Genomic DNA, 14,822 nt, shown 5'->3' with positions numbered 1-14,822 from the left:
ATAGCCCACCCACCTCTCATCCCCATATAGGCTCAGATCATAACACCTGCCCATCTGTAAATAGCCCACCCACCTCTCATCCCCATATAGGCTCAGATCATTACACCTGCCCATCTATAAATAGCCCACCCACCTCTCATCCCCATATAGGCTCAGATCATAACACCTGCCCATCTGTAAATAGCCCACCCACCTCTCATCCCCATATAGGCTCAGATCATAACACCTGCCCATCTGTAAATAGCCCACCCACCTCTCATCCCCATATAGGCTCAGATCATTACACCTGCCCATCTATAAATAGCCCACCCACCTCTCATCCCCATATAGGCTCAGATCATAACACCTGCCCATCTGTAAATAGCCCACCCACCTCTCATCCCCATATAGGCTCAGATCATAACACCTGCCCATCTGTAAATAGCCCACCCACCTCTCATCCCCATATAGGCTCAGATCATTACACCTGCCCATCTATAAATAGCCCACCCACCTCTCATCCCCATATAGGCTCAGATCATTACACCTGCCCATCTGTAAATAGCCCACCCACCTCTCATCCCCATATAGGCTCAGATCATAACACCTGCCCATCTGTAAATAGCCCACCCACCTCTCATCCCCATATTGGCTCAGATCATTACACCTGCCCATCTGTAAATAGCCCACCCACCTCTCATCCCCATATAGGCTCAGATCATAACACCTGCCCATCTATAAATAGCCCACCCACCTCTCATCCCCATATAGGCTCAGATCATAACACCTGCCCATCTGTAAATAGCCCACCCACCTCTCATCCCCATATAGGCTCAGATCATTAATTACACCTGCCCATCTGTAAATAGCCCACCCACCTCTCATCCCCATATAGGCTCAGATCATAACACCTGCCCATCTATAAATAGCCCACCCACCTCTCATCCCCATATAGGCTCAGATCATTACACCTGCCCATCTGTAAATAGCCCACCCACCTCTCATCCCCATATTGGCTCAGATCATTGCACCTGCCCATCTGTAAATAGCCCACCCACCTCTCATCCCCATATTGGCTCAGATCATTACACCTGCCCATCTATAAATAGCCCACCCACCTCTCATCCCCATATTGGCTCAGATCATTGCACCTGCCCATCTGTAAATAGCCCACCCACCTCTCATCCCCATATAGGCTCAGATCATAACACCTGCCCATCTGTAAATAGCCCACCCACCTCTCATCCCCATATAGGCTCAGATCATAACACCTGCCCATCTGTAAATAGCCCACCCACCTCTCATCCCCATATAGGCTCAGATCATTACACCTGCCCATCTATAAATAGCCCACCCACCTCTCATCCCCATATAGGCTCAGATCATAACACCTGCCCATCTGTAAATAGCCCACCCACCTCTCATCCCCATATAGGCTCAGATCATAACACCTGCCCATCTGTAAATAGCCCACCCACCTCTCATCCCCATATAGGCTCAGATCATTACACCTGCCCATCTATAGATAGCCCACCCACCTCTCATCCCCATATAGGCTCAGATCATAACACCTGCCCATCTATAAATAGCCCACCCACCTCTCATCCCCATATAGGCTCAGATCATTAATTACACCTGCCCATCTGTAAATAGCCCACCCACCTCTCATCCCCATATAGGCTCAGATCATTACACCTGCCCATCTGTAAATAGCCCACCCACCTCTCATCCCCATATTGTTTTGTTGCTCCTTTGCTCCCCAGTATCTCTACTTGCACATTCATCTTCTGCACATCTATCACTCCAGTGTTTAATTGCTAAATTGTAATTATTTTTTTTGCCTTACCCTCCCTAATCTTACTTCATCTGCACACACTGTATATTGACTTTTCTATTGTGTTATTGACTGTATGGTTGTTTATTCCATGTGTAACTCTGTGTTGTTGTTTGTGTCGCACTGCTTTGCTTTATCTTGGCCAGGTCGCAGTTGTAAATGAGAACTTGTTCTCAACTGGCCTACCTGGTTAAATAAAGGACTTGTTCTCAACTGGCCTACCTGGTTAAATAAAGGACTTGTTCTCGACTGGCCTACCTGGTTAAATAAAGGTAAAATATATATTTTTTAAAACTGTTGACGTTGAGACTGGTGTTTTGTGGGTACTGTTTAATGAAGCTGCCAGTTGAGGACTTGTGAGGCGTCTGTTTCTCCAACTAGACACTAATGTACTTGTCCTCTTGCTCAGTTGTGCACCGGGGCCTCCCACTCCTCTTTCTATTCTGGTTAGAGCCAGTTTGCGCTGTTCTGTGAAGGGAGTAATACACAGCGTTGTACCAGATCTTCAGTTTCTTGGCAATTTCTCGCATGGAATAGCCTTCATTTCTCAGAACAAGAATAGACTGACAAGTTTCAGAAGAAAGTACTTTGTTTCTGGCCATTTTGAGCCTGTAATCGAACCCACAAATACTGATGCTCAACTAGTCTAAAGAAGGCCAGTTGTATTGCTTCTTTAATCAGAACAACAGTTTTCAGCTGTGCTAATGATCAATTAGCCTTTTAAAATTATAAACTTGGATTAGCAAACACAACGTGCCATTGGAACACAGGAGTGATGGTTGCTGATAATGGGCCTCTGTACGCCTAAGTAGATATTCCATTAAAAATCAGCCGTTTCCAGCTACAATAGTAATTTACAACATTAACAATGTCTACACTGTATTTCTGATCAATTTGATGTTATTTTAAAATGGACAATATTTTTTGGGGCTTTTCTTTCAAAAAACAAACACATTTCTAAGTGTCCCCAAACTTTTGAACGGTAATGTACATCAATACAAAACACAATAAAATACTAAATTACAAAACATTATCATAAAAAACAAACAAACAATCTTCAAAGTCTAGTGGCATCCATCCTACTGCTCGCCAGACCGGGGACATTCTAGCCCCTGGAGGTTGTCAGGGAGACGGAGCTGGTCAAAACCCAACCAGGCAGAGAGTTCCCAGCATTCCCTGGTTTTAACAGAAACCTCTCTAAGGTGAAGGACAGTGAGCTGTAGGGGTACTGGAAGGAGTAGAGAAATGTTCCAGTTTGATTTAAAACAACTTGGGTGCCAGGATAGCTGGAAATATGGTTGGCTTAGTCTGACTATTAAACCCACTCTGAGGGAGAGAGTGATTGGGAGGAGCAGCAGGAGGCGAAATCAATTCATGTTGTCACTAAATATGTCTTATTGATCTGGATTTATCAGTACAGATTTTATATTTTCCATGTGTCATTGTTCTGTTGTCAACTGTAAACAAAGTAAACATCAAACTTACATGTATGATTCTTGATTAATTCATCATTAAAATAAAATCCTAATGTTAATTAACAGTTGAAATTAAACACCACAGACCGTTTTAATCAGTTGCATTTAGACAAGTAAGATACAGAAGGAAACAGTTTCATTTCTGAACAGTCATTCAACTAACTACTATTGAACAAGAAAGTCTGCAGGTAAAATTCCCTCTAGTTCTGATATAACTGCTGCTATAGCAGCATCAAAAACATCCTCAAGAGCAGCCAATCATTATGATTTGCAACTTCAGCGCCCAGTACAGGCGCTTGAGGCTAACGACTTCAGCGCCCAGTACAGGCGCTTGAGGCTAACGACTTCAGCGCCCAGTACAGGCGCTTGAGGCTAACGACTTCAGCGCCCATGAGGCTAACAGCAAACACTACTCATCCATGAGGCTAACAGCTAACAGCCTAGAACCACTCATCTAGGAGACTAACACTACTCATCTAGGAGACTAACACCACTCATCTAGGAGACTAACACTACTCATCTAGGAGACTAACACTACTCATCTATGAGGCTAACAGCTAACAGCCTAGAACTACTCATCTAGGAGACTAACATTACTCATCTATGAGGCTAACACTACTCATCTATGATGCTAAGACTACTCATCTATGAGGCTAAGACTACTCATCTATGAGGCTAAGACTACTCATCTATGAGGCTAAGACTACTCATCTATGATGCTAACAGCTAACAGCCAAGAACTACTCATCTATGAGGCTAACACTACTCATCTATGATGCTAACAGCGAACAGCCTAGAACTACTCATCTCATGAGGCTAACAATTAACACTACCCATGAGGCTAACAGCTAACTCTACTCACCCATGAGGCTAACAGCTAACTCTACTCACCCATGAGGCTAACAGCTAACTCTACTCACCCATGAGGCTAACAGCTAACTCTACTCACCCATGAGGCTAACAGCTAACTCTACTCACCCATGAAGCTAACAGCTAACTCCACTCACCCATGAGGCTAACAGCTAACTCCACTCACCCATGAGGCTAACAGCTAACTCCACTCACCCATGAGGCTAACAGCTAACTCTACTCACCCATGAGCTACCTCCACTCACCCATGAGGCTAACAGCTACCTCCACTCACCCATGAGGCTAACAGCTACCTCTACTCACCCATGAGCTACCTCCACTCACCCATGAGGCTAACAGCTACCTCCACTCACCCATGAGGCTAACAGCTACCTCCACTCACCCATGAGGCTAACAGCTAACTCTACTCACCCATGAGGCTAACAGCTAACTCTACTCACCCATGAGGCTAACAGCTAACTCTACTCACCCATGAGGCTAACAGCTAGGGGGAACCTTCCAAAAGGACAACCATCTCTGCAGCACTCCACCAATCAGGCCCGAGACTGACCATGAAAAATAAGATTCGCTGGTCTGATGAAATCAAGATTGAACTCTTAAACCATTTTCGTGGAACAGTTTAATTTACTTTAAAAGTCTTCATATCTCAAAATCAATGTTGTGTGGTCAATTAAAATTCTATCTAACTAAAAATGATACAATTCTAAAAGTAACTTCTATTGACATTGCCAATATGTAAAAATAGTCAACATAAAACCAACAAACAACAACAGTGCAGCCTGCAGGTAGAAAATATCCTGATAAAAATATATATCCTATAAATCACATTGGCTACACGCATGGCCTGTCCGCAACGAACTGGAAACATTGAATAAAATATTAACCTGGTCCAGCCCCAAACTGGTGCTAACCAACTTGCAACGTTGTATCAACTATTAACCTGGTCCAGCCCCAAACTGGTGCTAACCAACTTGCAATGTTGTATCAACTATTAACCTGGTCCAGCCCCAAACTGGTGCTAACCAACTTGCAACATTGTATCAACTATTAACCTGGTCCAGCCCCAAACTGGTGCTAACCAACTTGCAACATTGCATAAAATATTCTGTCCCCTCAGTGTTTCCTGTACCAGTGAGCTCTGGACAGACACAGCTGTAGACTATTTGCTTAAGGGATAAGAAGTAATCAGGTATTTTATGAAGTTTCCACTGGATCAGAGCAGGACATTTTTCCCTTTCATGCTGGGTGCTTCGATTTTTCCAATAGGCTACGTTGAGGAATTATTGTCCTTCTCAATGGATGTAAAAACAGACTTGCTGTTTGAGGTGAAGAAAAAATGACTTTGAGAAGCTCCACAGTGGTGGCGAGTTAAGCCAATCAGAAACACTATCAGATCCCCAAAGAGGAAACATTTATAGGACTACATTTGCACGTAGGCCAGGTCACCTAGGACTACAGTGAGGTGAAAAAAGTATTTGATCCCCTGCTGATTTTGTACGTTTGCCCACTGACAAAGAAATGATCAGTCTATAATTTTAATGGTAGGTTTATTTGAACAGTGAGAGACAGAATAACAACAAAAAAATCCAGAAAAACGCATGTCAAAATGTTATAAATTGATTTGCATTTTAATGCCAGGCCTCCGCAGTGGATCAGTCCAGCGAGACAGGCCTCCGCAGTGGATCAGTCCAGCGATACAGGCCTCCGCAGTGGATCAGTCCAGCGAGACAGGCCTCCGCAGTGGATCAGTCCAGCGAGACAGGCCTCCGCAGTGGATCAGTCCAGCGAGACAGGCCTCCGCAGTGGATCAGTCCAGCGAGACAGGCCTCCGCAGTGGATCAGTCCAGCGAGACAGGCCTCCGCAGTGGATCAGTCCAGCGAGACAGGCCTCCGCAGTGGATCAGTCCAGCGAGACAGGCCTCCGCAACGGATCAGTCCAGCGAGACAGGCCTCCGCAACGGATCAGTCCAGCGAGACAGGCCTCCGCAACGGATCAGTCCAGCGAGACAGGCCTCCGCAACGGATCAGTCCAGCGAGACAGGCCTCCGCAACGGATCAGTCCAGCGAGACAGGCCTCCGCAACGGATCAGTCCAGCGAGACAGGCCTCCGCAACGGATCAGTCCAGCGAGACAGGCCTCCGCAACGGATCAGTCCAGCGAGACAGGCCTCCGCAACGGATCAGTCCAGCGAGACAGGCCTCCGCAACGGATCAGTCCAGCGAGACAGGCCTCCGCAACGGATCAGTCCAGCGAGACAGGCGTGAATCAGACTGGTGTCTCGTGTTCCAACATTTTTGTAAATATATTTGCCACTGCTCGACTAAAAATATATATCTTAGATGGTTCGACCAACAGCCTATCGACCAAACAATCGACCAGTCGACTAAATGCGGTCAGCCCTACTTTGAATTGCAATTAAATTCTACTTCCTTTCACTCAAACGCTACATCCTGTGGGGTGTGGCAAATTCAACTTGAATTTCAACTCATGAGTTGAATGCGAGTCAATAACAAAATTCTGAATTGAGCTGAACCCTGACATACTCCATCCTGGATACGGGAATCTTCCAATCGGATTTCTGGAAAACTGGGACATTTTTGGAAAATGTACAGAATTTTGCAACCCTAGGTTGGGTCTTTCCCGTACCCGGCTGGGGGGGGGCCTTAACCAAACCCGGCTGGGGGGGGGGCCTTAACCAAACCCGGCTGGGGGGGGGGCCTTAACCAAACCCGGCTGGGGGGGGGGCCTTAACCAAACCCGGCTGGGGGGGGGGGGCCTTAACCAAACCCGGCTGGGGGGGGGCCTTAACCAAACCCGGCTGGGGGGGGCCTTAACCAAACCCGGCTGGGGGGGGGCCTTAACCAAACCCGGCTGGGGGGGGGCCTTAACCAAACCCGGCTGGGGGGGGGCCTTAACCAAACCCGGCTGGGGGGGGGCCTTAACCAAACCCGGCTGGGGGGGGGCCTTAACCAAACCCGGCTGGGGGGGCCTTAACCAAACCCGGCTGGGGGTGGCCTGGTCAGATACACTACTACATCAAAATGTCATTCTTTCCTCCCCCTCCTGTCTCTTCCTCCCCCTGCCTCCCCCTCCCATCTTAATCAGTACTGCTGGAAACTGTCAACAACCCTAAACTCTCAACTGCTGCTGCAATCTCACAGCACACAACCAGCCTGCTATCACAGCACTGTAGCAGACAGAGCCCCAGCACAGAGCAGAGTCACAGCCCTGTAGCAGAGCCCCAGCACAGAGCAGAGCCCCAGCCCTGTAGCAGAGCCCCAGCCTTGTAGCAGAGCCCCAGCCCTGTAGCAGAGCCTCAGCCCTGTAGCAGAGCCCCAGCCCTGTAGCAGAGCCCCAGCCCTGTAGCAGAGCCTCAGCCCTGTAGCAGAGCCCCAGCCTTGTAGCAGAGCCTCAGCCCTGTAGCAGAGCCCCAGCCCTGTAGCAGAGCCCCAGCCCTGTAGCAGAGCCTCAGCCCTGTAGCAGAGCCCCAGCCCTGTAGCAGAGCCCCAGCCCTGTAGCAGAGCCCCAGCCCTGTAGCAGAGCCTCAGCCTTGTAGCAGATCCCCAGCCTTGTATCAGAGCCTCAGCCCTGTAGCAGAGCCCCAGCCCTGTAGCAGAGCCCCAGCCCTGTAGCAGATCCCCAGCCCTGTAGCAGATCCCCAGCCCTGTAGCAGAGCCTCAGCCCTGTAGCAGAGCCTCAGCCCTGTAGCAGAGCCTCAGCCCTGTAGCAGAGCCTCAGCCCTGTAGCAGATCCCCAGCCCTGTAGCAGAGCCTCAGCCCTGTAGCAGAGCCCCAGCCCTGTAGCAGAGCCCCAGCACAGAGCAGTCACAAGCCTGTAGCAGAGCCTCATCCCTAGCCCAGACAGCCCTGTAGCAGAGCCTCAGCCCTGTAGCAGAGCCCCAGCCCTGTAGCAGAGCCTCAGCCCTGTAGCAGATCCCCAGCCCTGTAGCAGAGCCTCAGCCCTGTAGCAGAGCCTCAGCCCTGTAGCAGATCCCCAGCCCTGTAGCAGATCCCCAGCCCTGTAGCAGAGCCTCAGCCCTGTAGCAGAGCCCCAGCCCTGTAGCAGAGCCCCAGCACAGAGCAGTCACAAGCCTGTAGCAGAGCCTCATCCCTAGCCCAGACAGCCCTGTAGCAGAGCCTCAGCCCTAGTCCAGACAGCCCTGTAGCAGAGCCTCAGCCCTAGCCCAGACAGCCCTGTAGCAGAGCCTCAGCCCTAGCCCAGACAGCCCTGTAGCAGAGCCTCAGCCCTAGTCCAGACAGCCCTGTAGCAGAGCCTCGGCCCTAGTCCAGACAGCCCTGTAGCAGAGCCTCAGCACTAGCCCAGACAGCCCTGTAGCAGAGCCTCAGCCCTAGTCCAGACAGACCGACACTGTGCAGAGAAGAGCAGCTCAGTGATAGCCCAGGGACCTCCATCTCATCTCTCCCCTGTAACCATAGGGACCGGTTACCTGGAGGGGCAGCCAGGGGGGAAAGAGCAGCCGTTATGTGTGTTGGGATGTGTGTGGTTTCCTACCTCTTGACAACCAGATTGAGGGTCTTGTATGACCCCTTGACCAGGCAGATGGCTTCCTGCCTGTAACCGCTCAGAGGAACCTGGTTGATGTTCACCATCTCGTCTCCAACCTGGAGGCTGACTGCTGCTGCCTTGCTGCCCTCCTCCACCTATACCACACACAGCAGGGTTAACACAGCAGGGTTAACACAGAAGGGTTAACACAGCAGGGCTAGGGTTAACACAGCAGGGCTAGGGTTAACACAGCAGGGTTAGGGTTAACACAGCAGGTTAGGGTTAACACAGCAGGGTTAGGGTTAACACAGCAGGGTTAGGGTTAACACAGCAGGGTTAGGGTTAACACAGCAGGGTTAGGGTTAACACAGCAGGTTAGGGTTAACACAGCAGGGTTAGGGTTAACACAGCAGGGTTAGGGTTAACACAGCAGGGTTAGGGTTAACACAGCAGGTTAGGGTTAACACAGCAGGTTAGGGTTAACACAGCAGGTTAGGGTTAACACAGCAGGGTTAGGGTTAACACAGCAGGTTAGGGATAACACAGCAGGTTAGGGTTAGGGATAACACAGCAGGTTAGGGTTAATACAGCAGGGTTAACACAGCAGGGTTAACACAGCAGGGTTAATACAGCAGGGTTAATACAGCAGGGTTAATACAGCAGGGTTAGGGTTAACACAACAGGGTTAACACAACAGGGTTAGGGTTAACACAGCAGGGTTAGGGTTAACACAGCAGGGTTAGGGATAACACAGCAGGGTTAACACAGCAGGGTTAGGGTTAACACAGCAGGGTTAGTGTTAAAACCCCTGATTTAGGGTTAAAACAACATGGTTAGGGTTAACACAACAGGGTCAGGGCTAAAAAACCTGATTTTGGGTTAAAACATCATGGTTAGGGCTAAAACAGAGTATTCATTGACGTTCCTTTCCATGTTGAATGGAAACATAATCCACATTGAAACATTTCAATCTTTACTGAACAAAAATCTAAAACACAACATGTAAAGTGTTGGTCCCATGTTTCATGAGCTGAAATAAAAGATCCCAGAAATGTTCCATACGCACATCCCTGTTAGTGAGCATTTCTCCTTTACCAGGATCATCCATCCACCTGACAGGTGTGGCATATCAAGAATCTGATTAAACAGCATGATCATTACACAGGTGCACCTTGTTCGGGGGAAAATAAAAAGCCACTAAAATTTGCAGTTTTGTCACACAACACAATGCTACAGACGTCTCAAGTTTTGAGGGAGTGTGCAATTGGAATGCTGACTGTAGGAATGCCAGATAATTTAATGTTAATTTCTCTACCATAAGCCGCCTCCAAAGTCGTTTTAGAGAATTTGGCAGTACGTCCAAACAGCCTCACAGCCGCAGACCATGGTGACGGTGGGGTTATGGTATGGGCCCCATGGTGGAGGTGGGGTTATGGTATGGGCCCCATGGTGGAGGTGGGGTTATGGTGTGGGCCCCATGGTGGAGGTGGGGTTATGGTGTGGGCCCCATGGTGGAGGTGGGGTTATGGTGTGGGCCCCATGGTGGAGGTGGGGTTATGGTGTGGGCCCCATGGTGGAGGTGGGGTTATGGTGTGGGCCCCATGGTGGAGGTGGGGTTATGGTGTGGGCCCCATGGTGGAGGTGGGGTTATGGTGTGGGCCCCATGGTGGAGGTGTGGTTATGGTATGGGCCCCATGGTGGTGGTGGGGTTATGGTGTGGGCCCCATGGTGGAGGTGGGGTTATGGTGTGGGCCCTATGGTGGAGGTGGGGTTATGGTGTGGGCCCCATGGTGGAGGTGTGGTTATGGTATGGGCCCCATGGTGGAGGTGTGGTTATGATATGGGCCCCATGGTGGAGGTGGGGTTATGGTATGGGCCCCATGGTGGAGGTGGGGTTATGGTGTGGGCCCCATGGTGGAGGTGGGGTTATGGTGTGGGCCCCATGGTGGAGGTGGGGTTATGGTATGGGCCCCATGGTGGTGGTGGGGTTATGGTATGGGCCCCATGGTGGAGGTGGGGTTATGGTATGGGCCCCATGGTGGAGGTGGGGTTATGGTGTGGGCCCCATGGTGGAGGTGTGGTTATGGTATGGGCCCCATGGTGGTGGTGGGGTTATGGTATGGGCCCCATGGTGGAGGTGGGGTTATGGTATGGGCCCCATGGTGGAGGTGGGGTTATGGTGTGGGCCCCATGGTGGAGGTGTGGTTATGGTATGGGCCCCATGGTGGTTGTGGGGTTATGGTATGGGCCCCATGGTGGAGGTGGGGTTATGGTATGGGCCCATGGTGGTGGTGGGGTTATGGTATGGACAGGCATATGCTACGGGCAACCAACACAATCGTATTTCATCGATTGCAATTGGAATGAACAGATACCGTGACGAGATCCTGAGGCCCGTTGTCGTGCCATTCATCCACCACCATCACCTCATGTTTCAGCATGATAATGCACAGCCCCATGTCGCAAGGATCTGAACACAATTCCTGGAAGCTGAAAATGTCCCAGTTCTTCCATGGCCTGCATACTCACATGTCACCCGTTGAGCATGTTTGGGATGCTCTGGATTGACAGCGTGCTCCAGTTCCCGCCAATATCCAACAACTTCGCACAGACATTGAAGAAGAGTAGGACAACATTCCACAATCAACAGCCTGATCAACTCAACGCAAAGGAGATGTGTTGCGCTACATGAGGCAAATGGTGGTCACACCAGCTACAGACTGGTTTTCTGATCCACACCTCTACCTTTTCTTTAAGGTGTCTGTGACCAACAGATGCATATCTGGATTCCCATTCATGTGACATCTATAGATAAGGGCCTAATGAATGTATTTAAATTGACTGATTCCCTTAAATAAACTAACTCAGTAAACTCTTTGAAATTGCTGTATGTTGCGTTCCTATTTTAGTTCAGTGTATTTACACTATAATAGATTATAAAGAGCATGAATTGATGTAAACATTTTTGGTAAGAGCTTCTCATTACCGTAATGACCAATTCTCATTACCATATGGTTGTCTGTTATGGTAATTAGGTTAGTTACGGTAATAATGAAAACTGTTTCTGATGCATGTACAATGTAACGTCATCACACTGTGGGTGCAACAGATACGCCACGAACCAGACAAGACAACAGGGCTCCCGCGCCACGAACCAGACAAGACAACAGGGCTCCCGCGCCACTAACCAGACAACAGGGCTCCCGCGCCACTAACCAGACAACGGGGCTCCCGCGCCACTAACCAGACAACGGGGCTCCCGCGCCACAAACCAGACAACGGGGCTCCCGCACCACTAACCAGACAACGTGGCTCCCGCGCCACTAACCAGACAACGGGGCTCCCGCACCACTAACCAGACAACAGGGCTCCCGCACCACGAACCAGACAACGGGGCTCCCGCGCCACGAACCAGACAACGGGGCTCCCGCGCCACGAACCAGACAACGGGGCTCCCGCGCCACTAACCAGACAGCGGGGCTCCCGCGCCATGAACCAGACAACGGGGCTCCCGCGCCACGAACCAGACAACAGGGCTCCTGCGCCACGAACCAGACAACAGGGCTCCCGCGCCACGAACCAGACAACAGGGCTCCTGCGCCACGAACCAGACAACAGGGCTCCCGCGCCACGAACCAGACAACAGGGCTCCTGCGCCACGAACCAGACAACAGGGCTCCCGCACCTCTAACCAGACATGTGCTAAACTTAAGTCACATTACTTCTGCCTCACATACCAATTCATGTTGACCAGAAAAAGTGAATTATTCCTCGATATTCAAAAATAGAAGGCTGTGAAATCAGCTCTATCAGACGCACGCTTAACCATCGCACAGCTTAAAGTGAGGCCAGATAACTGGTGAGACATCCAAGCCTGGGTATCAGCCTTAGAAGTCATGATACATTAGTTCCTGGCTCTGGACTGAGTCAGACTGCTCTGCTGGAGGTTAGCCTGGCTCAGAGTCCTGGACCCGTACAAATCAGCTGGGCTAGACAATCTGGACCCTCTCTTTCTAAAATTATCCGCCGTCATTGCTGCAACTCCTATTACTAGCCTGTTCAACAGCTTTTTCGTATCGTCTGAGATTCCCAAAGATTGGAAAGCTGCTGCAGTCATCCCCCTCTTCAAAGGGGGAGACACTCTAGACCCAAACTGTTACAGTCTTTAAAAGCCAAGTTAATAAACAGATCACCAACCATTTCGAATCCCACCGTACCTTCTCCGCTATGCAATCCGGTTTCAGAGCTGGTCATGGGTGCACCTCAGCCACGCTCAAGGTACTAAACGATATCATAACCGCCATCGATAAGAGACATTACTGTGCAGCCGTATTCATCGACCTGGCCAAGGCTTTCGACTCTGTCAATCACCGTATTCTTATCGGCAGACTCAAGAGCCTTGGTTTCTCAAATGACTGCCTCGCCTGGTTCACCAACTACTTCTCAGACAGAGTTCAGTGTGTCAAATCAGAGGGCCTGTTGCCCGGACCTTTGGCAGTCTCTATGGGGGTACCACAGGGTTCAATTCTCGGGCCTTCTCTTGCTGCTGGTGATTCTCTGATCCACCTCTACGCAGACGACACCATTCTGTATACTTCTTGCCCTTCTTTGGACACTGTGTTAACAAACCTCCAGACGAGCTTCAATGCCATACAACACTCCTTCCATGGCCTCCAACTGCTCTTAAATGCTAGTAAAACTAAATGCATGCTCTTCAACCGATCGCTGCCTGCACCCGCCCGCCCGACTAGCATCACTACTCTGGACGGTTCTGACTTAGAATATGTGGACAACTACAAATATCTAGGTGTCTGGTTAGACTGAAAACTCTCCTTCCAGACTCACATTAAGCATCTCCAATCCAAAATAAAATCTAGAATCGGCTTCCTATTTCGCAACAAAGCCTCCTTCATTCACGCTGCCAAACATACCCTGGTAAAACTGACTATCCTACCAATCCTCGACTTCGGCGATGTCATTTACAAAATAGCCTCTAACACTTTACTCAGCAAACTGGATGCAGTCTATCACAGTGCCATCCGTTTTGTCACCAAAGCCCCTTATACCACTGCGACCTGTATGCTCTCGTCGGCTGACCCTCGGTACATATTCGTCGCCAAACCCACTGGCTCCAGGTCATCTACAAGTCTTTGCTAGGTAAAGCCCCGCCTTATCTCAGCTCACTGGTCACGATAACACCCACCTGCAGCACGCGCTCCAGCAGGTATATCTCACTGGTCATCCCAAAAGCCAACACCTCCTTTGGCCTCCTTTCCTTCCAGTTCTCTGCTGCCAATGACTGGAACGAATTGCAAAAATCGCTGAAGTTGGAGATTTAAATCTCCCTCAATAACTTTAAGCATCAGCTATCTGAGTAGCTTACCGATCGCTGCAGCTGTACACAGCCCATCTGTAAATAGCCCATCCAACTACCTACCTCGACCTCATATTGTTTACTTTTTTGCACACCAGTATTTCTACTTGCACATCTATCATTCCAGTGTTAATTTGCTAAATTGAAATTACTTCGCTACCATTGGCCTATTTATTGCCTTACCTCCTTACTCCATTTGCACACACTGTATATAGACTTTCTTTTTTTCTATTGTGTTATTGACTATACGCTTGTTTATTCCATGTGTAACTCTGTTGTTGTTTCTGTCGCACTGCTTTGCTTTATCTTGGCCAGTTCGCAGTTGTAAATGAGAACTAAATAAATAATAAAATAAAGAGTCAGAGGTTATTCTGGGTCAGAGGCTCACAGAACATCAACATATTAAAGACAAAACATTTAAAAAGTCAAGACTGCCTGGGGTTGACTTATAGCCACTACATCAACATAAAATATATTCCGTTCCAAATATGCTGCTGTATTTGTTCATTTAGTCAGACGCCCTACTGAGGGTAGGCCTGGGGGGGTAGTCCTGGGGGGGTAGGCCTGGGTGGGGGGGTAGGCCTGGGTCCTGGGCCAGAGCAGAGGCTCACAGAAAACATTTTAAATTATTGCATTTTCATAGCATTTCTACGCTAGCCTTTCATAACTGAAATATAGAGCTACTGTCCGAGACCCTGACTCCATGGCGGGTGTGACTGAATTAGGACGAAGGGAAAGCGGGATACCTAGTCAGTTGTCCAACAGAATGTATTAAACTGAAACG

General features: G+C 49.3%; 1 protein-coding gene across 8 annotated transcripts in view; it reads right to left on the bottom strand.

Moving 5' to 3' along the window:
- shroom2a (shroom family member 2a) overlaps nt 1-14,822 on the bottom strand; it is a 94,023-nt gene that overhangs the window by 60,549 nt on the left and 18,652 nt on the right. For all 8 annotated transcript variants that reach the window (XM_029744573.1, XM_029744572.1, XM_029744579.1 and 5 more), the window contains one exon: nt 8,671-8,819. In XM_029744573.1, coding sequence (XP_029600433.1) covers nt 8,671-8,819 — 149 coding nt within the window. The remainder of the gene's footprint in view (nt 1-8,670; nt 8,820-14,822) is intronic.

Source organism: Salmo trutta, unplaced genomic scaffold, assembly GCF_901001165.1.
Source record: "Salmo trutta unplaced genomic scaffold, fSalTru1.1, whole genome shotgun sequence".
NCBI lineage: Eukaryota > Metazoa > Chordata > Actinopteri > Salmoniformes > Salmonidae > Salmo > Salmo trutta.
Note: the sequence above shows the minus strand (reverse complement) of the source record. Positions and strands in the feature narration are given on the sequence as shown.